Here is a 25,972-nt window from a genome sequence, read left to right on the forward strand (position 1 = left end):
ATCTAGGCTCTCTGGGCATTTTTTTTTTTTTAATCTTAATGTTTTTATTTATTTTTGAGACAGAGAGCATGAGCAGGGGAGGGGCAGAGAGAGGGGGAGACACAGAATCTGAAACAGGCTCCAGGCTCTGAGCTGTCAGCACAGAGCCCGACGCGGGGCTCAAACTCACAGAGTGTGAGATCGTGACCTGACACTCTGGGCATCTTGTAGAGCACAATGGTTTAAGCTCTTATTAGGTCAGATTAGGCCCCAGATGAGGCCATCCATGCATGGGCTCTTTTACAGACTGCGGGGGAAGAAAGGCCCAGCCTGGCCCCATGTGGGCAAAGTGGCCACTGCTCTGCTTGCAGTTCTTATCACAAGCTTTTACTTCTGTAAGCCTATAAATTAGAGGAAATTAGCCTAGTTTGGGAGATTTACTTTACCTGCTCCCAGGGGCCTGCATGTGTGAGCTCACTGTCTCCCACAGTCATAGTTTGCCGGCTGAGGGTATGGGCACAAGAGATAAAGTGGACAAGGCATATTAGTCCTAGAGAATTTGGGAAATGGGAAAATTGGTGAAACAAAAAATTGTATCTGTAGTTCTCCAATATGGAAATGGTTACTGCTAATGTTTTTTATTACATCAAAAAAAATTGTATTCCTAAACATAAGCTGATTTTTAAGTTACAATGAGTTATTCACAAAACTGGTTTTTAAATAGTTCTTTAATATTCTGATACATTTATATACCATAACTTATATAATCCTGTTGTCGGTCCTATACTGTCCAAGGTTTTCTGCTATTTTAAATGATGCTACAGCGAACATAAGGCTTTTTCTATATTTAAAACTGTTCCCTAAAGCTGAATGCTATACCAAGAGACATAAACCTTTTAAGGTGAAGAACGGGAAGATGATAACACTGTTCTGAAGGGAAAGTGCCAGAAATAATTTCCTAGATTCCAGAGGCTGGACAAGCCTTGGTCCTGAGATAAGGTCAGGAGGAGGAAGAGCATTGAACTCTAGTTGGGGGCTCTCTCTACCCATTGAGGGTGGGCCTCAGATCCCTCACAGGTTTCCTGGGTGATCATCTGGGGTACCAGTTAGTGGGGTTCCTTGCCAGTTGTCCTTCCCTGCTGGCTGTGGGAGCAGCCCTGCTGCGCTCTCCTTGTCAGCAGAATGGTGGGTCAATGGCCACACCGGAACAGGACCCAGAGGAAGCAGGAGCCAGGCCTCCACCTGAGTCACCTCTTGTGTTGTTGCAGGACTTAGCTCCTTACCTGCCAAGCGTGACGCCTGGCCTGAAAGCCTCTCTTTTGGACCCTGTACCTGAGGTGAGTCTGGGAGGAGAGGCGGGCAGGAGCTTGTTATTTTAGCCCACTCCTCAGAAAATTGATTCCTGGGAATTCTCTATAAGCTGCTTTTGCATTTGTCTGGTAGAGGGAAGGAGACCCTAGGGGCCCCTGCCTGCTCCTGTGCGGGCACCTGGTTTTGAGCCGCTGCAACTCTACCGTCCTGGTTCTTGGTTACCTGGCAGGTGCGGACAGTGTCTGCAAAGGCTCTTGGGGCCATGGTGAAGGGCATGGGGGAGTCGTGCTTTGAGGACTTGCTGCCATGGCTTATGGAGACGCTGACCTATGAGCAGAGCTCTGTGGATCGCTCAGGCGCTGCACAAGGTGAGGCCAGGGCAGGCCCAGGGGCCAGATCAGGAATGCTGTCTAGGATCCTTCCGATCCAGCGAGTTCATTCTGTCCTTTTGTTACAGGGTTGGCCGAGGTCATGGCTGGCTTGGGGGTGGAGAAGTTGGAAAAGCTGATGCCAGAAATCGTGGCTACAGCCAGCAAAGTGGACATTGCACCCCATGTCCGAGATGGCTATATCATGATGTTCAACTACCTGCCCATCACCTTTGGGGACAAGTTCACTCCTTATGTGGGGCCCATCATCCCATGTATCCTCAAAGTAGGCACCAGGGACCATGCTGAGGGTACCATTACTGAGGGGGGCAGGGTGCATGTGCTCTCCTTGGAGTCTAGGCTCCCTAGCAGCTGGGACTAGGAGGCAAGAATCCTCATCCTGCTCTTCTGGGAGTCCCATTTCCTTTGGGTCTGGTGCCTTGGGGGAAGCAGCCCTGGCTGACCCACCCTCTGTCTGCACAGGCTCTTGCTGATGAGAATGAGTTTGTGCGTGACACTGCCCTGCGTGCAGGCCAGCGGGTCATTTCCATGTACGCCGAGACAGCCATCGCTCTGCTGCTGCCCCAGCTGGAGCAAGGCCTCTTTGATGATCTTTGGAGAATAAGGCAAGGACTCGGGTGGAAAGACCCAGTGGCCCCGGCTTTGCATTTTGGGAACTCTGAGAAACGAGGAGCAGGAATGTTGCTGAGAACTCTTTTCAACTCTCTCTAGACTCTCACTCTTAAGCACTCAGTGTGACTCTCCAGTTTCATGTAGCAGTGTCTCTATTCTGATTCTCTTTTGAAAAGTTTGCTCTATTCAGTTCTTCAGTTTGTATGAAAATTTTATTTTTTTATTAAAAAATATTTTTAATGATTATTTTGTGTGTGTGTGTGTGAGAGAGAGAGAGAGAAAGAGAGAGAGGGAGTGTGTGTGTGTGTGTATCTGTGCATGTACATGCACAAGCAGGGGAGGGGCAGATAGGGAGAGAGAGAAAGAATACCAAGTAGGTCTCGCAATGCCAGTACAGAGCCTGATGCAGGGCTCGAACTCATGAACTGTGAAATCATACCTGAGCCAAAATCAAGAATCAGACACTTAACTGACTGAGCCACCCAGGCGCCCCTTTATGGGTTTTTTTGAATCTTCACTTCAAATAGGACTATGATTTTTGTAGTCATTAAAAACAATAAACCTAATTTAATTTGAAGAGAAGTAAGGTTTATCCTTCTAGGCCTCTTCTTAGTGATGATCATTTCCGATGATCAGCATTCCTGATTTTCTGTTAATGTTTCTTTCTGTACTCTCCCTCTTCGTTGTAATTTTTATTACAGAAACTTTCACCTATGCTTTTAAAAAATGTTGATTTTTCCCATTGTTAAAGTAATATGTCTTCATTAGTAGAAAACTTGGGAAGAAAATAATATGGGAAACTGTAAAGAAACAAAAATCTTCTAGGGTCACCTAGGTGGCTCAGTCAGTTGAATGTCCCCGACTCTTGATTTTGTCTCAGGTCATGATCCTAGGCTTGTGGGATTGAGCCCCACATCGGATTTGGTATGAGCATGGATCCTGCTTGAGACTGACTCACTCTCTCTCCCTCTCTCCCTCCCTCCCTCCCTCCCTCTCTCCCCCTCTCACCCTCTCCCCATCTCCCCCTCTCCCTCCCTCTCCACCCCCTCCTCTGTGTGCATGCACACGTTCTCTCTCTTAAAATTAAAAAAAAAATTGTCTATAACTTCTCTCATTCCACGATAGCCACCATGAATATATTTTTACTTATTTATTTATTTATTTTTATTAATAATTAATTAATTTTTAAATTTTTATTTATTTTTGAGAGAGAGACAGAGACAGTGCAAGTAGGAGAGGAGCAGAGAGAGAGGGAGACACAATCCAAAGCAGGCTCCAGGCTCCAAGCTATAAGTTTACTGGACTTTGAGCCTGATGTGGGGCTCAAACTCATGAACCGCGAGATCATGACCTGAGCCGAAGTCGGACGCTTAACTGACTGAGCCACCCAGGAGCCCCTATTATTTATTATTTTTAAATTTATATCCAAATTAGTTAGCATATGGTACAAGAATGATTTCAGGAGTAGATTCCTTAATGCCCCTTACCCATTTAGCCCATCCCCCCTCCCACAAACCCTCCAGTAATCCTCTGTTGTCTCCATATTTAAGAGTCTCTTATGTTTTGTCCCCCTTGCTGTTTTTATATTATTTTTGTTTTCCTTCCCTTACGTTCATCTGTTTTGTATCTTAAAATCCTCATGAGTGAAGTCATATGATACTTGTCTTTCTCTAATTTCGCTCAGCATAATACCCTCTAGTGCCATGCACGTAGTTGCAAATGGCAAGATTTCATTCTTTTTGATTGCTGAGTGATACTCTGTTGTATATATATATATATACCACATCTTCTTTATCCATTCATCCATTGGTGGACATTTGTAGCCACCATGAATATTTTAGGTGTACTTCCTTCCAGTATATTTTTTGCCCAGTGCTCAGTTGTCCCCCAAGATTGCCCCTCGCAACTGTGTGACTCTGTTACTGGCATCTTCCTCAGGTTTAGCTCTGTTCAGCTCCTTGGGGATCTCCTGTTCCACATCTCAGGGGTCACCGGGAAGATGACCACAGAAACTGCCTCTGAAGATGATAATTTTGGAACTGCCCAGTCCAATAAGGTGCGCGCCTCGAGTTGGTTTTCCACCCGTAGTGGTGGTAGGGATGTGCCCTGGTACTCATGCTCTGGAGGCTTCACCACCCTGCGTTCTCCCTTCTTTTCCACTGCTGTAGGCTATCATCACTGCCCTGGGGGTAGATCGGCGGAACCGGGTGTTGGCAGGGCTCTACATGGGCCGCTCAGACACCCAGCTGGTTGTGCGGCAGGCGTCCCTGCACGTCTGGAAGATTGTGGTCTCTAATACCCCCCGCACCTTGCGCGAGATCCTGCCTACTCTCTTTGGGCTGCTGCTGGGTTTCCTAGCCAGCACCTGTGCAGATAAGAGAACCGTAAGTTTACTGGACCTTGCTTCTGACCCAGCATCAGAGGCTAGGGTGCCTAGAGCCCCCTATCTAAGAGAACATTTATTTATTAGTCATTTAACAGTTACTCTTAAAGATAAAACAGCCAGTTATTTTGCCTTCAAGATGGGTTTATTGAGGCAATAGCAAAGAATTGCAGTTTGGGACATGTAAGCCATGCAAAACTATAGTCAAGTCCACTGAACAAAAGAGTGGAACACCCTATAAAAGAGGGAAGGGAGGGTGTCGGGAGGGCTGTTATAAACAAAAAGTCTCTTGGAGTAAACTGGGAGTTTGAAGTGTAGTGGCTATTCATTGGCTCAGTTGTGACTGTCTCTCATTGGCTGGGCTGTTGGCCGGTGGAGGAGGAAAATCTTCCTTCATCCTGCTGGGCTAGTAAAGTATATGCTTTTTCCTGTTCGGTCTGTAACATTCATCTTTTCCTTTTGGGTCTGTAGTTGATGAAGAGTGGTAGGGTGTGGGAGTGCCCTTTTCTGGCCTCCTGACTCCATTCTAAAGGAGGTTTCCTTTTATTAATGTTCACACAACAAATATTTATTAAGCACCACTATGTGCTAAGCAGGGGCCTAAAACCTGGAGATGTAATGGAGAAGAAGAGCAGCCTTGTTCTTTTCCTCATGAGCTACACTGTGGTAGAGAAGATGGACGTTAATCAAATAATCACACAGACAGATGTAAATACAGCTATAGCAAACGCTGCGTGGTGCTGCAAATGTGTGTAACAGGGCCTTTGACCAGTGGGGGAGGGGGGGTCAGGGAAAGCTTCTCCGAAGAAATGATGCTTGAAGATAAAAGATGAGTAAGTACCCACCAGGTGAGGTAGTGATGAAAGCCAATTCCAGACCAGGGGAATAGTGCTTTAGATACAAGGGCAGGATGTGCAAAAGCCAACAGAAGCTGGGCGGGGGCTGCTGGGTCTGGAATGAGAAACAGGGGTGAGCATGTGAGATGAGGCTGACCTGGGCTGGGGCAGGGGCTGGGTCAGGCATGTTCTCTGGTTGGGAGGAGGGGCCCAGCCTGGGCTCATGTTTGCTTCTGGCAGTCCCCTTTGACCTACTCCCAACCCCCATCTCTGGCAAGCAAACTGCGTATTTGGCTAAAGAAGGGTTTGTGTGAGGCCTCAGGGGAGATCGTTTATTTTTTTTTTTCCTTAAAAACATTTGTGCCCTGTTCAGCTCCCCTTGGACAAGAGCACGAGGTGAGGTGACTTCTAGGCTGTAGTTATCAATTTAGGGAAATTGACTCTTGACCAGGCAGCATCTGATAAGTTTCCTATTCATATAGAAGGTGCCAGCTCTTGCTTTAGGTTGTGTAGGTGTGTGTGATACAAAGAAATAATTGTATTTTTTAGTGTTTTGCAAGCACCCTGGCGGTTCTTCAGGGCTAACGGCATCTGGGGAAGTTAAGTCCAGGGCCTTCAATCTGGAGTTGTCTTCCAGGTGCCCTGGGGTTTGCAGGGCATTGATGTCCTGGCTTGATCTCTGCTGACAGATTGCAGCAAGGACATTGGGCGATCTCGTCCGGAAGTTAGGGGAGAAAATCCTGCCAGAAATCATCCCCATCCTTGAGGAAGGCCTGAGGTCTCAGAAGAGCGACGAGAGGCAGGGTGTGTGCATCGGACTGAGCGAGATCATGAAGTCCACCAGCCGAGACGCTGTGAGTGTCTTCTTAGGGCCTCGCGGGTGACCTGACTCAGGGCTGGGGGCAGGTTCCAGGAAAAGCCGTATCACTAGGGACTCCTGAGTGGCCCATAGAAATTGGTGATGATCTTTTTCTCACCACTACTGAGGCTTCTCCAGTTTAATCCCTTTTGTGTCACTACTGCACTACAGTTAAAATGTGCAGTGTCCTTGGCAGGGAAGGGAGGCCGTGCGCATGTGCGTGTGCTGGTGCTGTGGGAGCGGGAGGGCTGCACACGTTCTTACAGGGAGCAGAGCAGATGAGTGTTACGCTCCCAGTGGGTGGAAGTGTGTCGTTTCCGACAATGTTATCGTCCCATAGCAGCCACTTTCATGGGGCTGGCGATCTTTGCACTCACTTTCCTTTCTGAGGGTGATCCTCAAAACACGCCTGGGAAACAGATTGAGCAGGCATAGGGCTCTCAGTTGGCATAAAAGTTACGAAGTGGCTGGCTAGTCAGAAACGTTAAGCATGTGGCCATTGCTGATTCTCTGATCTACTGGCACCTTCTGCTGAGTGTATCGGTAGAAGTATTATATTCACTGGGGGTTTACGTTTGCATTTTGCAAAGAATGTAAATAAATTCTGTCACCAACTAGAGTTGCGATTCATGGAATAGTTACTGAGTCCTCTCAAAGGCTGAGACCTTGCCGGCGGTGAGGCCGATACATAATCAGTCCCCCGATTCTGTTTGTAGTGCGCTCTGCTTCGGGGGGACCGTTTCCAGAGGGAGCAGAGCTATCCTTGGCCCCGCAGTAGCCCCAGAGATGCCACAGAGAAGCAATTTTTTGAGTTGAGTCTTGAAGGACTTGGGAGATTTCCAAGAGGATGAGCCAAAGAAAGAATCAGGGGAGAGGGAGCCATGCCATGCAGGGCCTCACCGTGGGAAGGAGCTCTCGTGGGAGATGGAGAGTATCTGGAGAACTCACTTAAAATCCGACTCCTCAGGTGGAGACTGCATATCCTCTCTACGTTCGTATGCTTGCTCATTTTCAGTGAGAACCACTAAGTTAAGAGTCAAGCCAAGGGATGCTGGTGGCCTGGCTAGGCCAGAGGTCCTCGTCCATCTCCCTTGCTTGCTTCCACTCCTTCCTTGCCTCTGCTGCATCAGGTACAGTGCACGGATTCCGTTGCAGGTGCTGTATTTCTCTGAGTCCCTTGTACCCACGGCGAGGAAGGCTTTGTGTGACCCTCTGGAGGAGGTCAGAGAAGCAGCGGCCAAGACCTTCGAGCAGCTGCACTCCACCATTGGCCACCAGGCTCTGGAGGACATTCTCCCATTTTTACTAAAGCAGCTGGTGAGTGGATCTGCCACACACCTACCAGTTTGGCTTTTACTGTCTCTGTAGAAGCAAAATGCAGGGGGGCTCATTCTGCCAAGGCAGCCGCAGTGTGGGCCCCCCAAGGGAGTGGGTGCAGCGGGCTCAGATTTGGCTCTGTGCTTCTCCTTCGATAGTCAGTAAATGTGGGTGCGGTAGGAGGAAGGGAGGAAAGTGGTGAAGGAAGTTGGCGGTGGCTGGTCTAGACAGCAGAGCTGGGGACAGGAGCCAGCTCCTCAGCATTGCCCTCCGTGCTCCTGTGCAGGATGATGAGGAAGTGTCAGAATTTGCCTTGGATGGTCTGAAGCAAGTTATGGCCATCAAGAGTCGTGTGGTGCTTCCCTACCTCGTGCCCAAGGTAATCCCACCCTGCAGCAAGCACCCCCTGGCCGCGGCTACATGATTATTTCCAGGCCTGCTATGGAGACCTTTTGGACTCAGATGTTGGGGAAGGCTGGTGGTGGGTGCAGGGGGCCCTGGAGCAGACACTTAGCCCTCAACAGTGGCCATGGGATCTCCTAAGAGTCTAGCACGGTGGCCAGCATGGAGCGGCATTCATTGAGCTGACCTTGTTCATCATTCTACAGCTGACGACTCCGCCTGTCAACACCCGGGTGCTGGCTTTCCTTTCGTCTGTGGCTGGCGACGCCTTGACCCGTCACCTTGGAGTGATCCTCCCGGCAGTCATGTTGGCCCTGAAGGAGAAACTTGGGACTCCGGACGAGCAGCTGGTGAGTGTCACGATTACTCCTGGCAGCTTTCTGTCAGCTGTCCTGGCCTGCCCCTGAGGAGCTGTGCTCAGTCTGGGTGTCCCCTGTGGTTTCAGGAGATGGCCAACTGTCAGGCTGTGATCCTCTCAGTAGAGGATGACACTGGGCACCGGATCATCATCGAGGATCTGCTGGAAGCCACCCGAAGCCCTGAGGTGGGCATGAGGCAGGCTGCCGCCATCATCCTCAACATTTACTGTTCACGCTCGAAGGCTGACTACACCAGCCACTTGCGGAGCCTGGTGTCCGGCCTGATCCGCCTCTTCAACGACTCCAGCCCGGTGGTTCTGGAGGAGAGCTGGGATGCCCTGAATGCCATCACCAAGGTGAGGGGACTGCTGACTGCAGCAGATTTTGATTATAGACCATGCCAGACGCTTGGAAGATTAGACTCTTAAAATAGGCCATGACGTACCTGTCAGCCAGCTTCAGCATTTATCAATCCATGGCCAGTCTTTCTTATACTCCCCCCACACTCTTCCCCCTGAGGTATTACTTTGAAGCCATCTTGGGAGGGCTGTACTCAGAACCCTGACATCCTCTCTGCTTTTTCCTGGCCTTCCACAGAAGCTCGATGCTGGCAACCAACTGGCACTAATTGAAGAACTGCACAAAGAAATCCGGCTCATAGGGAATGAGAGCAAAGGCGAGCATGTGCCAGGGTTCTGCCTCCCAAAGAAGGTAAGCCAGGGCCTCGTGAGGGTGCTGTGGGCATATGGCCTTCCTCCACCTCCACCCGCAGTCCCGGGTCTGTGGTAGAGCAGCTGACTTAGGGCCTTTCACGGAAGCGTGTTTCTTTCCCACGGTGGCCATATGGGGATAGGGTCTGTGCTGCCTTCAGTGTAAGTTGTGGAGGCCACCACGGCCAGAGCAAGTGAGTCACAGAGGAGACAGCAGGTATACCTATGTGTGCTAGGCCCACCAGAGCTGTTACCTTCTCATCACTGCCCTGTCAAGACTGTTCCTCAGCCGGCACCCTCTCAGGCTGTTACCCTGGCACCAGAAGCAGTCTCTGTCAGGGAATCACAGAAAGGATGGCTGACAGGGGTGCGTGCTTTGGATAGGAGACCCCTGGACCCAGTGCCTTTGAGATTTGACTGTCGTGTGTGGTTCTCTCGTCAGGGAGTAACCTCCATCCTTCCAGTGTTGCGGGAGGGCGTCCTGACTGGCAGCCCGGAACAGAAAGAGGAAGCGGCCAAAGCTTTAGGTTTGGTGATCCGCCTGACCTCAGCTGACGCCCTGAGGCCCTCCGTGGTCAGCATCACTGGGCCTCTGATCCGCATCCTGGGGGACCGGTTCAGCTGGAACGTAAAGGCAGCCCTGCTTGAGACACTCAGCCTCTTGCTGGCCAAGGTGAGCCACTGACACATTCACCTCTTGGTCCATTTGGGTCTTCAAGAACTGATCTGTCTGCCGGTTGGTGTCATGTGGCAGGACGTTGAGCTTATTATGGAGAAACAGCATGGCAGAGGGAGTCGAGATGCTAGACGCTAGACTCACACTGTGCCAGAATGACCTTGGGAAAGTATGGTAACCTCTGAGCTTGTGCCCTCACCCTTGATTTGGAAGTGCTGCTGCTGCTGCCTGCCAATGAAGAGCTGTGGGGCCTAGAGAAGGTGGTGTCAGGTGGTGCCTGACGCATCCTGAGCGTGCCAGACTAATGCTAGTTGCTGTTTTGTGGGTTGTAAAAAATTTTTTTAATGTTTATTTATTTTGAGAGAGAGATCAGGGGAGGGGCTGAGCGAGAGAGAGAGAGAAAGAAAATCCCAAGCAGGCTCCATGCTGCCAGCACAGAGCCCGATGCGGGGCTTGAACTCACAAACCATGAGATTGTGACCTGTACCAAGATCAAGAGCTGGACATCAAGAGTTGGACGTTCAACCGAGCCACCCAGGCGCCCCTGCTCATTGGTGTTTTTTGAAGAACTGTTGGTTCAAAGGAGAAAATCCAAGGCCACATAATTGCAATTACACAGTTTACATATATTTCCGCTTTTTATTGCTGCCTCATAAAGAGGGATGCAAAGGGTCTGATGAGGGACTGAAAAGGAAGTCTTGAGAGCAGCTGGAGTAACTTCAGTCTTTGCCAAAAGTGTAAGAAGCAAAGAGCCAGCATGTTAACCATTTCTGACATTTTACGGGGCGATAATTAAGTCCTTTAGGATTTAAACAAATTATAAGCAGAACTGAGATTTGTTGTTATAAAAACAATTTTTTTTTTTTGAATTCTTACTCGAGGTTTGGAAACAAAAGCAAGCTTAAAATTTGTAGCTTTTTTGCCCCTTTTGAGGGAAAGATGTGGGGAGCGTCTTCCCAGATAAGATGTGGCATTGTGAGCATCGGCCTTATTCTATGGAAGATAGTATCTTTTTTAAAAAATTAAGTGTCATTTTCACCTGTGTTCTGTGCTGTTCTTTTCTGTGGTGTTTTAGAACTCTGTGTACAAACAGAGCCCTTTCCTCCCAGAATTTGTCCCATAGGCCCATGAGTCGATGTCATCTGTGGCCAGATGGTTCCTACCTCCCGTTTACCAGCTTCACTCCATGGTGTGCCTCCCAGCAGCCTGCAGCCCCTGACCCCAGTATTTTCACACTTCCAAACAGCTGCTTTGATTTTTCCCATTTAGGAAGAAGTAAATGTTCATTCTTGGGAGGGGTGACTTTCTGAGGTCATTTGTTTCATAGGATTGTTCTTAGGGCTCAGTGTCAGTGCTCACCATGCATATCTATTGCTCAGAAGATGATACCTGCCCTTACACACCTGGTCCGTTGCCCTGTCTTGGCATTGGAACAGGTCTTCGGTGGGGCTGACAGCCATCACCTGCGCTGCTCTTTCATGTATTTGGGGATAGAGGTTTCAAGTTGCTTGTCCGTGTGGACTGGTCTCCACTTAAGCCAACCAGTGGCTCCCTTGGAGGTGGTGATAGCGGGGCTGAGCAGGACCTGTCCGTGCTGGCTGCCCTCTCTGCGGGAGTATCTATCTACTCCTAGCCTGTGTGCGAGAGCTCATGGTGGTTTCTGATTGATTTCGTATCTGTCGCACACTGTGGCCTTGGACTCCACCACACCCGTAGTTTCTTATGTGGGTTTCTCAAACAGGTCGGGATTGCCCTGAAGCCATTCCTGCCCCAGCTGCAGACCACTTTTACCAAAGCCCTGCAGGACTCCAACCGGGGGGTACGCCTGAAGGCTGCTGATGCTCTGGGGAAGCTCATCTCCATCCACATCAAGGTGGACCCCCTCTTCACAGAGCTTTTGAATGGAATCCGTGTCATGGAAGACCCAGGTGTCAGGTGAGGTGCTGCTGGGGCAGTGTTGTGGCTGTGAGGAGGCCAGGCGGATGCTGAAGCCTCCTGGGGCCGGGCTGGGCCTGTGTGGGAGGGAGCAGTGGTGAAGAAGAGCGAGGGGTTTAAGTTGGATGCGTTGGTTCTGTAGGGACACCATGCTGCAGGCCCTGAGGTTTGTGATTCAGGGAGCAGGGGCCAAAGTGGACGTGGTCATCCGGAAAAACATTGTCTCGCTCCTGCTGAGCATGCTGGGACACGACGAGGTATGGCTGCAGGTGGATGGCAGGGCTGGTGGGCTCTACTGGTTCCCCCTTCTCTTTGCTTTGGTCGACATGTCTGTTTTGTGTTAGAAGAACTGCTGCCTGCTCAGTGGTAATAATCATTCCTGATGCTCCTATCACTCTTTATGGTTTAACAGGCATTTGGTTGTGAGGGAGACAGGGCGGGTAGTGTTGGTATTGGTTGTTCTGTTTCACAGATAAGGAAGGTAAGGTTTTCACAGTAAGGAAAGTAAGGAGCTCTTGTGAACTTACCATGCAATCTTAAACGAGCCACTTTCCCTCTCTGCCTTTCCTTTCCCTGTGTGTAAAATGAAGACATTCGTTTATTGGTTCAGGAAACATTTGCTGAGACAAAGGGTCTTTCGCAGAGGTGAAGCAAGCATGGTCACAGCCCTTAAGAAATTTGGCATCTGGGAGGGTGCCTGGGTGTCTCAGTTGGTTAAACATCCAACTCTCTATTTGGCTCAGGTCATGATCTCACGGTTTGTGAGTTCAAGCCCTGCTTCGGGCTCTGCTCTGACAGTTTGTAGCCTGCTTGGGATGATCTCTCTCTCTGCCTCTCTCCTGCTTTTTCTCTCTCTCTCTCTCTCTCTCTCTCTCTTTCTCTCTCTCTCACCTTAAATAAAATAAAAAGGAAATTTGGCATCTGGTGTCTGGGACACCAGGTCGGAGGTCTTAGCACTGTTGGAGAGGGTGAGACTTGCCTGGGGCCATGCCCTAGCAAGGTGGAGTCAGCCACAGTCTGAGCTTTGGGACCCCCGGTGCTGTCTCCGTTCCAGCACGGCCCTTCCTTTCCCAGCCTGGAAGCGTGTGTTAAGTACTCGTTGGCTGCCCAGCGACTGAGTCTAGATAAGAATTTTCTCTTTCTCCTCTGACAGCCCTCTGTTGTGGGGTTAATCTCTGGACTGAGCCTGTGGGTTCACATGGTTTGCACTTGTAGCGCACTCAGTGGGGCCAGCCCTTGTTGCTGCTGGGCTTACCACGGCTGTGGAAATCTGGCCTCATTCCACCTGCTGCTCCCTGACTAGAGGCCCCCCCCTTCTCTGTGAGGGTTTTTACAGGGCCATGCCCAGTGCAAGCAAAAGTTAGTGTTTAGGCCAATTTGCATTTCACCACAGTGGAGCTTAAAATAGATCCTGTTGGAGAGAGTGGGCGTCAGAGAGAGCCAGCTTTAGCCTTGCTTGGCACCTGGGCTTCTGCCTGGAGCTCAGAGGTGCAAACAGTGGTCAGACCATCTTCCCCCCAACTCAGAGCTTCCCCTGGATCAATGGTGGCCAACCAGGGTGCCAGCCTGGCATTAGCCACTCAGCAGGTCATTAGTCCTTGGTTGGTGGGTTGGTTTGTGGTCTGTGTGCACATCAGATTGGCACTTATTAATAACATAGTATGTATCTTAAAAATCCACTCCCTTGCTATCCCGTGATTAGTTGGCTAGGGAGGAGCAGCAGGGAGCAGGTTGTGTATCTGGCTTTGATTTTGACAGGAAATGCTCAGCTTTTGCTTGTCCTCCTTAGGTTGATTAGTGGCTTCATTCTGACTTCCTAGGACAAACCTGAATAAGGGAGGTGGTGCTAGGGCACTGACACAGTAGAGAGATTCCAGGGTGTCGCTCTGGACACAAGATGACACACAAGGTTGGCAGGGGAGCGGGGCTGGAAGGAAAGGAGCTCAGAGCAGTTCTCTAGGTGACGTCCAGTGATGTGGGCAGGGGCCGCCCCTCGCTGCCTCCCAGAGCTGTTGATAGTAATTGAGATAATACGCGGAAAATGTTCTGACTTTCTAAGAAGAGAGGTGCTACGTAAATACGGGTATTATTGCCATTGTGATGATGATTACCATATGCACGCACACTGGAGTTTTCTATAATTGAGAGAAGTGCTGGGTGTGTGGTTGTTTGCTCCACGCCCAGTGGCGGCTGCCATGAATGGCAGTCCCGCTCTGGCAGCAGGAGCGCACGTGCCTGGAGTGGGGACAGGAGTCTGGAGTCGCCTCGTTCTGCCTTCTCCCCTGCCCTCCATCCTGGGCAGTTGCTGGCCCCACTGACCTTGCAGCTGGTGGTGCAGCTCACGCCGGCTTTTGCTCCCTTCTGTGCTCTGTCAGGACAACACTCGCATCTCCTCGGCCGGCTGCCTGGGCGAGCTGTGTGCCTTTCTGACTGAAGAGGAGCTCAGCGCTGTCCTTCAGCAGTGCTTGCTGGGTAGGTCTCCTGTGCACTGGGGACCCCCTGCAGGGCCTTGTCTCCCCTTTCCCTCGGGGGGGTCTTCTGGCAGCTAGTCTCTCCTTGGGGAATCCAGCTCTTAAAACAAAATGGAGTTTCCAGTGGTCCTATAGTCCCTCACGTCTCTGCTCCGGGAACGTGGCTGCGAGTCTGAAGCAGCTTGAGAGAGACCTTTTCATAACGTGCCACATTGGGCAGGGGGGTCCGTGTGCAGTGGACTGGGATTTCCATTGGGCTTAGGTAGGGTAGGCCTGGGGGCTGCATGGCTGGTAGGGGCATAGTGTAAAGTGCAGGTTGACCCGGTTGTGTCCTTCCACTCAGCGGATGTGTCTGGCATTGACTGGATGGTTCGGCATGGACGGAGCCTGGCACTGTCTGTGGCTGTGAACGTGGCTCCCAGCAGACTCTGTGCGGGCAGGTATAGCAGTGAAGTTCAGGACATGATCCTCAGCAATGCCATGGCAGACAGGGTAAGGCTTTGGGGCAGCCACACCCCTCTCCCCCTCCCTAGCCCAAATTCCACAGCTGTATCCTTGCTGACACTCACTGCACAAGGGGCGGGGGAGGGGCTCTACTGCAGACTGGGCGGTGAGAGGCCTGGGTTCAAATTTTGCCTTTGCCAGTAACTTTCTGTGGCCTTGGACCACTACTTGGTCTCCCTGGGCCTCAGTTCTGTCATCTGTAAACAATGAGGAGTTTAAGTAGGAGTGTCTAGAGGTCCCTTCCATGTCAGAAGCTCTCTGAACCCTGTTCTTGGGAAGCAGTGCACACAGGCTTTGTTTGCTTCATAGCCAGGAAGCAAAGAAAGCTGTCTGCAAGAAAGCTGTCAAAGAGTCTTGGATGTGAAGTTGTGTGTGTGTGTGTGTGTGTGTGTGTGTGTGTGTGTGTATAGCAGGGGTGCTTATATGAGGGGCCAGTGTCCTGGAGGTTCCTGGGGATGAGACAGAGCCTGGCCCTGCTGCTCCGAGGAAGGGGCAGGGTGCTGTGCCATCCAGCTCTTTCCTGTCCCCACAGATCCCCATCGCAGTGAGCGGGATCCGGGGCATGGGATTCCTGATGAAGCATCACATCGAGACAGGGGGAGGACAGTTGCCAGCCAAACTCTCCAGCCTGTTCATTAAGGTGAGTAGGGGCAGCCTGGCTTGTGAGAAGGACCCATGTCCAAAGAACACTGGAGTGTGCTGTCTGACTGTGTTCTAGGACTTCTCTGCGGAGAGCTCTGGGAGGTCTCTGAACCCTTGGGAGTGGAACACAAAAGTGATTCTGTGTGCTTTTTTTCCTCCGGAAGAGTGCCTGACTTGTCAGATTCTCAAGTAGACCTGTAACCCCAAATCAAATTAAGAATCACTATTTTGTTGTTGTTTTTTTTAACTTTTTTTTTGGTTTTAATTTTATCCTTTCTCAAAAGTGTACTATAGTATCATATTGTGGTTTAGTTTGCATTTGTTTATGGCTAATGATGTAGAACAATTTTTTTTTTTTTTTGAGTGCGAGTAGGGGAGGGGCAGAGCTGGGGAGAGAGAGAATCTTAAGCAGACTCCGTGCCTCTCATGGAGCCTGATTTGGGGCTTGATTTTGCAACTGTGAAATCAAGACCTGAGCTAAAATCAAGTCAGACACTCAACCCACTGAGCCACCCAGACGCCCTGATGTAGAACAATTTTTATGTGCTTATTAGCTATCCCCACATTCACTTGGTAGAGTGTTTATTGATATCTTTTGCTGTTCTTAAAATTGTGTTTTTTCTTTCCTAATACTGAAGTTTTGAGAGCTGTTTATATATTTTGCACATAAGACTTTAAGAACCACTATCTGAGGTATTCCTTCCAGGCATCTGGATTTAGTAAAATTTGGGACAGACCTGGGTTCAAACCTTTTTTTTTTTTTTTTTTTTAATGTTTATTTTTGAGAGTGAAGAGAGAGTATGAGTGGGGGAGGGGCAGAGAGAGAGGGAAACACAAGATGTGAAGCAGGTTCCAGGCTCTGAGCTGTCAGCACAGAGCCTGACGCAGGGCCCGAATTCGTGCTGGGTTCAAATCTTAGTAAGTCTTTTCTTCCCTGACTCCTTTTAGCTGGCATGGTGCTTATTATTGTTATTGTGGTGGCTGTAAGGTGTCAATTAGGAAAGCCTGGGAGCTGGACACTGGGGACCCTGCTGCCTGTGTAATAAAGCAAGCTTTTCAGAAATTGTGCACACAAATCAGAGCGAGAATCTGCATTTTTAGAGGTGTGGCTAAGTCTGAGACTCTGCCTTTGTAACCAGTTCCTGGGCGGTATCAGTGCTGCTGGTGTGTGGACCTCAATTTGAATAGTGAGGTTCCAAAGGGGGATTGCCCCATCCTGCAGACGCCTGCAGCCCTGCTGAGAGTTCTCAGGGCCCCTGTTAGATTGAGCCCATGTAACAGCATCACCTTGCATGCAGCTGTTCATCAGTGTTTGTTTACTGAAGATCCTCTGTGTACCTCGCTGGGCTAGACCCTCAAGGCATAGAGGTGCATGGAGCAGACAAGATCTGTAGAGTTGGAGGTACACAAAAAGCCTATGGGGATGAGGAGGGCCCTAATTTAGAGAGGGTTGTTATGGGAGACCTCTGTGGGCTGACACTTGAGCTGAGGCCTGTAGGAGGAGAAGGAGCCAACCATGTGAGGACCCCCGGGCAGGCACATCCCAGGTTGTGGGACCAGTCAGGGTGGAGGCCCGAAGGCGGGAAGGAGCTTGGTGTCCCCGAGGAAGTGATAGCCCTGCGTGGACCAAGAGTAGTGAGAAAAAGGGAGAGAGTAGCATGAGATGAGGTGGGAGAAGGAGATGGGCTGAGTCAGAACCTGTCACTGCCCCCCCCCTACCCCCCCAAGATGGGAAAGGAAGCCATTGGAAGCGAGCATTGGGGTCAGTTTCTGGATGAAGAGGGAATGTCAGGGCAGAAATTTGGGCTTCCTTGAAAAACAGATTGGATGTGCCTAACTAAAAGCTTATGGTCTTCTTAGTGTCTGCAGAACCCATCCAGTGACATCAGGCTGGTGGCTGAGAAGATGATCTGGTGGGCCAACAAGGACCCGCTGCCTCCCCTGGACCCCCAGGCCATCAAACCCATCCTAAAGGCTCTTCTCGACAACACCAAGGATAAAAACACTGTCGTGAGAGCCTACAGTGACCAGGCGATCGTCAATCTCCTCAAGATGCGGCAGGGCGAAGAGGTGTTTCAGGTGGGAGCCTGGGACTGGGGTGTCCCTCCAGGGCCTGCTGTGGGTGCTCGGCACACGGCTCTACTGCATGGTAGTCTTTAAGCATCATATTCCACCACCTCATATGCTGAGTGTCGAGAGGCAGATTGTGGTCAGGTGACTGGTCTAGTGCCTGAAAACATTCCTCTGTTCCTGTGGTGTTCAGGCTTCTTTCGGCAACAGAGCCCTATTTTGGAGAAATCCAAATAAAGTCTCACTTGGCATCTGAACGTGTGGAACGGATCCCAGGAGGGAGCCCTGTTCATGCACTCCTCTCCCCACCATATTTAGAGCACTGAAAGCCCTTCGACTCCCCGCCTCAGCACATGAAAAGCATGAGGTGTGGTTTTCTTGGCTTCCCAGGGATCCATCGGACTCCCCTTATTTTGCCGGAGTCCACAGCAGTGCTAGTTCTGAGGTTAATGTTCATTTTTGCCTTGGCTTGGAGAAACCTGAAGCTGTATTTTCTGACTACGTCTCCTCATTTCCATCTTCCCCACAGGCCCTCTCCAAGATCCTGGACGTGGCCAGTTTGGAGATGCTGAATGAGTGCAACCGAAGGTCCCTGAAGAAGCTGGCCAGCCAGGCCGACTCCACAGAGCAGGTGGACGACACCATCCTGACCTGATAGGCCCAGGCCCCGCCGCCCGGGCTCCACCTCTTTGTTCAATGTTTTCATTTTTGAAAATACGTTTGTTCCGATGGGGAGCTTAGGAGATGGCGTTCCCAGAAAGTATTTTAATATTTCAACAGACCACAGCCAAAGCCTTAAATCAAACCCACACACAACTGAAAATTGCCTCCTCCATCTCTCACCCTTTTCTTTGGAGAAGAGACAAAAGCACATGTGTGAGCCTCACCAAGTGGTAGCCAAGAGCTGATCATCCGGCTGAGCATGGCTGGGTCTGGAACAGGTGGGGTCAGACTTCTGGATCCTCTTCTCCTGTGCTTGAGTTCTGCTTCGGGAGCCAGTGCTACTAGCCTTTGCCTAGATCCTGAGTGGGGCACTGAACCGTGGAGGTCGGCCTGGTGTGCTGTGTCTTGGCGTGGCTTTGCCATGTTGTGTGGCCCGATTGGATCTGACCCCTGTCAGGTGAACATGACATACTCGCAATGCCCTGGCAATTCACAAGTCAGGGAGGGGTATTGGTTTAAATGCAGGTTGTTTGAAGGAGGAATGTTTTAATAAAGGCTTTGATTTAATCTCGATACAAGCAGATTTATACAAATCTCCAAGCATCCATTAAACATGAAGCTTTGTGCATCAGGAATAAGGCGACACTTGCAACGCTCTTGTGAGCACCGGCAGCATTCTGACTCTTGGGCATCTCTTCTGCTCTTGGAAGTCTCGTAGAGATTTATGCACTTCTCTGTCCTGAGGTTGGATCCCGTGATTTCACTGAGCATAGAGAAGGCAGGGGTTGAATTGGCCACTTGCCTGTTCTGTCCTGACTCAGAAAGGTGGGGGAGCTTCTGGTAGTCAGGTGTTAAAGAGAAGTCCATCCCTTCTGCAGAGTAAGAAAGAACCACATTGCTGTAGTTAGAGGACTTGCCGAAGGAAAGAAAAGTTGCAGTTCAGCATCTGTCTCCTTTATGAATGACTTCCTTCCTCCTGGTTCTTAGAAGGCTCGTGATCCACATGTCCTGTCTGACGGAGCACGCCCTTCTGGGCCCAGTGACGCAAGTTTTTCTGGGCTGTGTCCCTGGTCACAGTATGGAATAAACCTCTACCGAAATTACTGGTCAGAGCTGTAAAAGAAAGGAAGATTAAATGTGGTAGCGAGCTCATTTTGTAAAAAGTCTAAAGTGTTCTATCAAAAAAAGCAAGGCTTGGCTTATTAATGCAGCAAAGGTAGAAAGTAGCCCTGTGACTCAGCACTTCTGATAAATAAGACAAGGTGACCTCTGAGATACTTCTGATGAAATCCTTGCTTTCTATGCCTGAGCCTTATATGTCATAGGACTTCCTATTTTCTTGTAGCAGGCATGGTCTCAGCTGGCTCAATGTAATTGTAGACTCCCAGGGCGGCAGGGGACCTTGAGAGGTCGGCTGAGTCAGTCCCAATAGCCAAAGCAGCCAATGGGTGCAGCTTTTGGTAGCCATGGGAACTGTTCCCTGCTTCTGGGATTCAGATGGTCAGCAGTGTCCTCTCAGTTCCCTGGGGCGTATGTCCAGCAAGCTGTGTGCACATGTGGTCACCTCTGCCAGTTAGCTCTGGCGAGGCAGATGAAGTTTCTGTGTGAGGGGGGTGTGGCTGGAAAAGCTCTGGTAAGCCCCTGAGGGATAGTCTTCAGCGTTTCCGCCAGGATCTCAGAATAGATGCTTATGTCCATCTCAGACGTTCAGCCCCCAGTATGAAACTGGGAGGGAAATCTGATGTTCTTAGAGGTGGAAGACACTCAGTAAGCAAAATCCAAAGGAAAAACACCAGGTTCTGTTCCAGAAACTGGAGGAGGATGAGATCTCTCTGTTCAGGATGGATGGACGGAGGTTGATTCACAGACAGAGATGACTCAAAGGCTCCCGGAGCATGTTGAATTGCATTCCCTGAGTCTGCAGGGAGGGCGTGGGTTCCTGGGAAATGAGCCTCGAAGGGCTGTCACAGGACAGTGGAGCAGGCACAGAAGACCCTCTCGACCCGGAGGGAGGCCTAGCAATCCTAGAAACAGCAGCCCTGGACATCCCGAAGGAAGTGGAGCTTGGCAGCAGAGAAGCAAAACTATTTGCCCTGGTGGTTGGTAGAGCTATTTCACCTTGGGCAAGCCGTCGGACTTCTCTGGGCCAGTTTTCTCATCTGTAAAATGAGGTATTTGGGATAGAAGCTCTAAGAATCTCTTGTTCTCAATGTTATAATAGTGATTATCACTGATGACATTTGGCATTTTTTTCATTTAATCTCCTCAACCCATGAAGTAGGTTCTCTTGTGGTTACTGTTTTCCAGAGGAAGGAATTTAGGGAGAGAAGTCATTCCCCTGGGATCATATGGCTAATAAATGGCAGTTTGTCCCCAGAGCGGATATTCTTGGCTTCTCTCTTCTGTGATGGTTAGTTAGGTACAAGCATTTTCTCTTCTTTGTAGCAGGGCCTTCAGCCCCTTCACGTCTTGGCCCACACGGCCAACAGTGGCTGAGTGGCTCTGGGTGATTGGCCCAGGACTCTACCTGGATGCCCTGCTGGCTGGTCAGTACCTCACCCCATTCACAGGACACTTGCTTTAGGAAAGACAGCTATTTTCTAAGACTTTCAGCGATCTCGAAGGAGGAGACTCCGATGTTTCTCTTCACGTGTCTGAAAGACATGCCCTGAGCTAACCCAGGGAAAACTAAACCGAGCCTCTCACCCCTTCACCTGATTCCAGGCACCTCTGGAATCATGGGCATCGAGATTAGTTTAAAATATGGGGAGAGAATGACATGCTTTACAGACCTAGGCACCAAATGTACAGGTAAGTTCTGGCTCACTGCTGTGATGCCAGCTCGGGAGAGGGGCAAGGGACCTGCAGGATTGATTCTTCTGTTTGCAGGGATTTGAAGACCCCGTTTTGCCGAGCACAGATTCTGAAACGATTGGTGGTTAGGAATGTTTCTCTAAGTATGGTTGTGTGTGGACATGTGGTAAATTGCTTCAAGCCTTTCTGAATGAGAACAATAGGGAGAAACAGGAAGAGCCTCAAAAAACATCTAGGTTCCAAAATGTTTTCAAGGAAATGCAGGCAGTGCTTTCGTGCTGTATGGTGTTCTCTTGTGGAGCTGTGTGAACTCATCAAGGCAGGTTTGACCCTTCACTTAATGTTAAGTCGGGTGGCCCAGAGCACGTTGCTTTACCTGAACCCACATGTCCTCATCTGTACAGTGACCAGGACAGTCACAGGCTTGTCTGCAGTGAGCGAGATAGCATGCTCCATGAGGCCAGGCACACGGGAGGTACTTGCTTGGTGGGTAAGAGAAATGGGGGATGTCAATGGGAAAGGACTGAGCCATAGGCACTGTTACCCCAGTGGCGTGTCACAAGTCCTGAGCTCTTGTTCAGGAGTCCCTGCTGGGGCTGGAGTCGGCAGATGCTGTGTTAACTTTGTGAGCCCGAAGTTTTAAAAAGCTTATGAACTTAAAAATCAAATTCTTTTTGAGAAGCAATGACAGCTGTGTTTGGATGTGTAAGATGCCGAGTGAGGAGCGTGTCCATACGGGGACGGGGTCTCCAGGGTGCCCGGGCAAGATAGCCCTCTACTGTCGTCGTTAGAGCAGTGCGTGGGAGGCCAGAAGGGACTGGTCCTTGTTTTATGAGGAGGAAAGTGGAGGTACATGTGGCCAGTTGGCTGCAGAACTGGGAAAAACCTATGTTTCTTGGTAGTTGGGTCACCAGGCCCCAGGGCCATCAGCAAAAGAAACTAGGCAAGTTATTGGCATGTAGTTCTGTGGAGTGACTGGGTTTTACTCTTCATAAGAGATGGAGCCCAGTTATTTCATTGGGTGTTTCCCAGCTGCCCCTCAGTTGTATTAGGAGGGTTCCCTGCAGCCTGTCTGGTGGAAGGATAGTCTTGGTGTTAATGAAGCTCAGGAAACTGGAAAAACTGGTCCAAGGATTACTCCCTCTGTGGGATTTCTGTGTGACACTCCTGTGTGTGTCCACATGCAAAACACCAGTCACCTTCTGATGCTCTTCTGAGACCCAGTTTCTCTGGTTGAGATGGCATAAGCTGGTCGTAAGCAGGACTCGAGCCTTCTTACCATTTGGACTCCCGTAAAGGGGGTGGGAAGCCGGGGTGTAGCAGTATCTAATCCAGCATTTCTCAAATATCTTGGCCTCAGGAACTCTTTACGCTTTGAAAGTATACACCCCAAAGAGCTCTTGCGTATGTATCTCTTCCTTATTGATATTTACCACCATACACATCTAAACTGGTCAATTTTGTAAGTTGTACTCCTTTAAAAATAATAAACCCGTTACGTGTTACCATAAGTAACCATAACAAATATAACAAAGTTTTCCAAAACAAAAGCCATTTTAGTGAGGAGAGAAGCTTTGTTTTACATTCTTCACATGTCTTTAATGTCTGGATTTTCATGTCTGCTCCTGCATTCAAGCTATTGTGATGTCACATGTCACATAGGCTCTCTGGAAACCTCCACTGGGTAAGAACGAGAGTGGAAAAAGCAAGTAACATCTTGGTATTAAGAGAAAATGTTTTTACTGCAGATTCTTTGAAGGGGTCTCAGGGAGCCCCGGGGGTCCCCAGGCCACACTTCAAAAACCACCAATTGGGCGCCTGGGTGGCTCAGTCGGTTGAGCGTCCGACTTCGGCTCAGGTCATGACCTTACGGCCTGTGAGTTCGAGCCCCGCTTTGGGCTCTCTGCTCACAGCTCAGAGCCTGGAGCCTGCTTTGGATTCTGTGTCTCCCTCTCTCTTTGCCCCTCCCCTGCTCATGCTCTCTCTCTCTCTGTCAAAAACAAATAAACGTTAAAAATTAAAACAACAACAACAACAACAACACTGATCTAGGGGGCATTAGGGTGGCTCAGTTGGTTAAGTAACCAACTCCTGGTTTCGGATTAGGTCATGATGTTCTGCATCCTCTGTCTCCATCTCTCTGCCCCTTCCCCGCTCATGTTTTCTCTCTCTCTCTCTCTCTCAAAAATAAACGTTAAATAAAAAAGAAAGAAAAACACTAATATAAACGATGAGGGGAGAGAAATCCTACTGAAGTGTTTGGTTGGGTGGGTTGGGGGTTGACCCTGTAGTTCTTGTGACAGACCCCAAAAATTGGTCCACACCCCACAGAAAGCGAACACAAGAGAGTTTAGCTACATTGTTTCTTTTTTTAAAAATACATATTTTTGCATTTATTTATTCTTGATAGAGACAGAGCACAGGTGTGGGGCGGGGTTGGGGAGGGGGGGAGAGGAGGAGACACAGAATCCGAAGCAGGCCCCAGGCTCTGAGCTGTCAGCACAGAGCCCGACGCAGGGCTCAAACTCACAAACTGTGAGATCGTGACCTAGGCCGAAGTCGCCTAACCAATTGAGCCACCCAGGCGCCCCTAGCTACATTGTTTCTGATGTTCCTTCCAACTTGCCAGATCTCTGTGTGGCTTCACTTCAATGCCACAGACACCAGTGCCTGCCATATGCTAGGTCCCGGAGAACACCGGGATGGCCCCTGCAACCAGGGAACTTAATTAATGTTCACTTGGTCTTGGCCACTGCGAAGTCTCACAGTATGGTATCGAGCATGTAGGCAAGAAATCGAGGCTGATTTCCAGTTCCATCAAAATTCTCTTTATTCCTTCCCCCTGGGACCAGTGTGTTGGAAGTGTCCCGTCTTGGCTTCTTTAAAGCCCCAGGCGTTCAGTTCACCTGCCTGCTCTGAATTCTCACTTGCCACCTGCTTTTACCTATTTACACCATGGAACATGTCTGCCTCCCTCACTACCTGTGTCAGCAACTTTAGATTCCGTTGCTGACCAGCCAGGTCCCTCCAGACCTCTGCCCCACAGACCTTCATCTCTCGCACTGCTCCCCGGGGTCACCGCTGGCTGCCACAAGGCCTCTGGCTCCAGGTCCCCTCTTCCTTATCCTCCCAGCCTTCCCATTGGTGACACACTTCCTGCCTCGCCTGTAGTGCCTTTAGCCCACGTTTACCCCTTACTACTCAATCCTCACGCCTCTCTGCCTATCTTCTGCTTCTGTGACCCTGAAAAACTTCACTCAACGCTGCTGTTCCCGCCGCCGCCGCCGCCGCCACCACCACCGTCTTTTCATTCACTGCCCAACCTCTTGACCAAGGAGCACACCTGCCCACTCCATGGTGTCACTCTGTTCCCGTGAGCCTGTGTCTGCTGCTGTCCCCACTCTTCCTTTGTCTCCAGACACATATTTGTATTCCCTACCAGAATGTCACCTCCATGAAAGCAGGGGTTTTAAAGTTTAATTTATTGCTGTCGCTTCCCCTATGTCAGTGCCTGGTACAGGGAAGCTCTCAGACATGTGCTGAAGGAGGGAACAACTTGTCTTGCCCTATTGTATCTTAAGCTCCATGAGGATGGGCCTTGTTTGGCTCATGATGTGTCCTCGGTGCCAGCACAGTGCCTGGCACCTAGTAGGCACGCAAGTGTTTTCTGAATTAGCACCTGACTCCAGTTGCCAGATAAGTTCTGTGATTCTTTTTTTTTTTTTTTTGGTTGCAATGCTGCTTTGTCTGGTTGATGTTTGCATATTGTCCTTTGCATCTGTCCCTTCCTGCTGTTGCTGCACACCTGGGCTTCAGCAGTAACCTCCCTGAAATCTCAGCAGCAGAAATCCACCGTGCATGCTTGCACCAGACTACTGTGCAAAACAGGTGGCCTCGCAAAAGCTCATCTGTAAACTGGCTATTCAGAACAGCGGAACCAAGTTTCTCATCGGTGCATACCGATGCTACCTCAGGTCCCCACAGTTTATATCCATGTTCATATATAGTTTCTTTCTCTCTCTTCCTTTCTCTCTGTCCCTTTCTACCTAACTCTACCTACCTACCTACCTAGCTCCCTACCAGAACAAAGCTGGATTGTATGTAGTGGAGCATTTTGTGTCGTTTCGTTTTGTTTTGAGGGAGAGAGAGAGAGCAGCAGGAGGGGCAGACAGAGATGGAGAGAGAATCCCAAGCAGGCTCTGCACTGCCAGCACAATGCGAAATGGGGCTCCACCTCATGACCTGAGCCAAAACCATGTCGGATGCTTAACTGACTGAGCCACCAAGGTGCCCCTGCTGAATTGTAGTTTAAATAAATGTAAAACGTTATTTGTAGAGGAAATAATGCTGTTTCATTTTGGGGACACCAGGCACATATCCTGGCCTATAGGGAATTCTCTCTCAAAGCCAAAATTGATGATTCTCACAGGCGGTGACAGCGGCTGTCTAAATACACCTATCATTCAAGGCTTGTAAGTTCCAATTCCATCATGAAACCTTTATAATGAAATCTCTTCTCCATCATTCTAGCTAAAAGTGATAGCTCTGTTCCTCTGAAGTCTAGACTGCTTATTTGACAACTGTTTTATCTATTGCATTGTCTTGGATTTTTAATTCCTTATGAGTATGTCTTACCTCTGATAAGACAACTCCTGGAGAAAAAAGGCTCTATTCTATAACCTGTAGCATATAGTAAGTAGTAAGCATTCATTAGTTACTGATTAAATGAATTAATGCCTGTTCCTTTCCAGAAGACACGTGCAGGCAAGTCAGGAATCTGGTCTTCACAATGGCCAACTCTGCTCTACTTTTGAGTAAAAGTATCCTGTAGCCTGGTATCGAGAGGCTGCCTTGGAAATGTGTGCAACAGGTATCTACAATAGGAAACAGCTGAAAGTATGAACAAGCCAGTGCAAAATGACCGTGGCTAACGGTATCAGTTGCTGTTTATCGAATGCCTGTATGTACCAGCTAATCTACAAACCTCTCTAATCCTCACAACTATTCTGTGAGGAAACGGGCTCAGAGATGTGATGTGAC

At 49.6% G+C, this 25,972-nt stretch overlaps 1 protein-coding gene across 2 annotated transcripts in view; it reads left to right on the top strand.

The window, feature by feature from the left end:
* GCN1 (GCN1 activator of EIF2AK4) overlaps positions 1-18,693 on the top strand; it is a 58,489-nt gene extending 39,796 nt beyond the window's left edge. For both annotated transcript variants that reach the window (XM_040443717.1, XM_040443716.1), the window contains 20 exons: positions 1,248-1,316; positions 1,520-1,658; positions 1,748-1,944; positions 2,142-2,284; positions 4,230-4,347; positions 4,460-4,675; positions 6,200-6,364; positions 7,525-7,686; positions 7,973-8,065; positions 8,295-8,438; positions 8,534-8,803; positions 9,045-9,158; positions 9,600-9,830; positions 11,575-11,768; positions 11,911-12,025; positions 14,144-14,240; positions 14,583-14,731; positions 15,276-15,383; positions 17,246-17,464; positions 17,985-18,693. In XM_040443717.1, the coding sequence (XP_040299651.1) occupies positions 1,248-1,316; positions 1,520-1,658; positions 1,748-1,944; positions 2,142-2,284; positions 4,230-4,347; positions 4,460-4,675; positions 6,200-6,364; positions 7,525-7,686; positions 7,973-8,065; positions 8,295-8,438; positions 8,534-8,803; positions 9,045-9,158; positions 9,600-9,830; positions 11,575-11,768; positions 11,911-12,025; positions 14,144-14,240; positions 14,583-14,731; positions 15,276-15,383; positions 17,246-17,464; positions 17,985-18,110 (3,069 nt within the window). In that variant the 3' untranslated portion in view covers positions 18,111-18,693. The remainder of the gene's footprint in view (positions 1-1,247; positions 1,317-1,519; positions 1,659-1,747; positions 1,945-2,141; positions 2,285-4,229; positions 4,348-4,459; positions 4,676-6,199; positions 6,365-7,524; positions 7,687-7,972; positions 8,066-8,294; positions 8,439-8,533; positions 8,804-9,044; positions 9,159-9,599; positions 9,831-11,574; positions 11,769-11,910; positions 12,026-14,143; positions 14,241-14,582; positions 14,732-15,275; positions 15,384-17,245; positions 17,465-17,984) is intronic.
* Positions 18,694-25,972: the final 7,279 nt, after the last annotated feature.

Source organism: Herpailurus yagouaroundi, unplaced genomic scaffold (genome assembly GCF_014898765.1).
Source record: "Herpailurus yagouaroundi ecotype Mexico unplaced genomic scaffold, PumYag 191, whole genome shotgun sequence".
In the NCBI taxonomy this organism is placed as follows: Eukaryota; Metazoa; Chordata; class Mammalia; order Carnivora; family Felidae; genus Herpailurus; species Herpailurus yagouaroundi.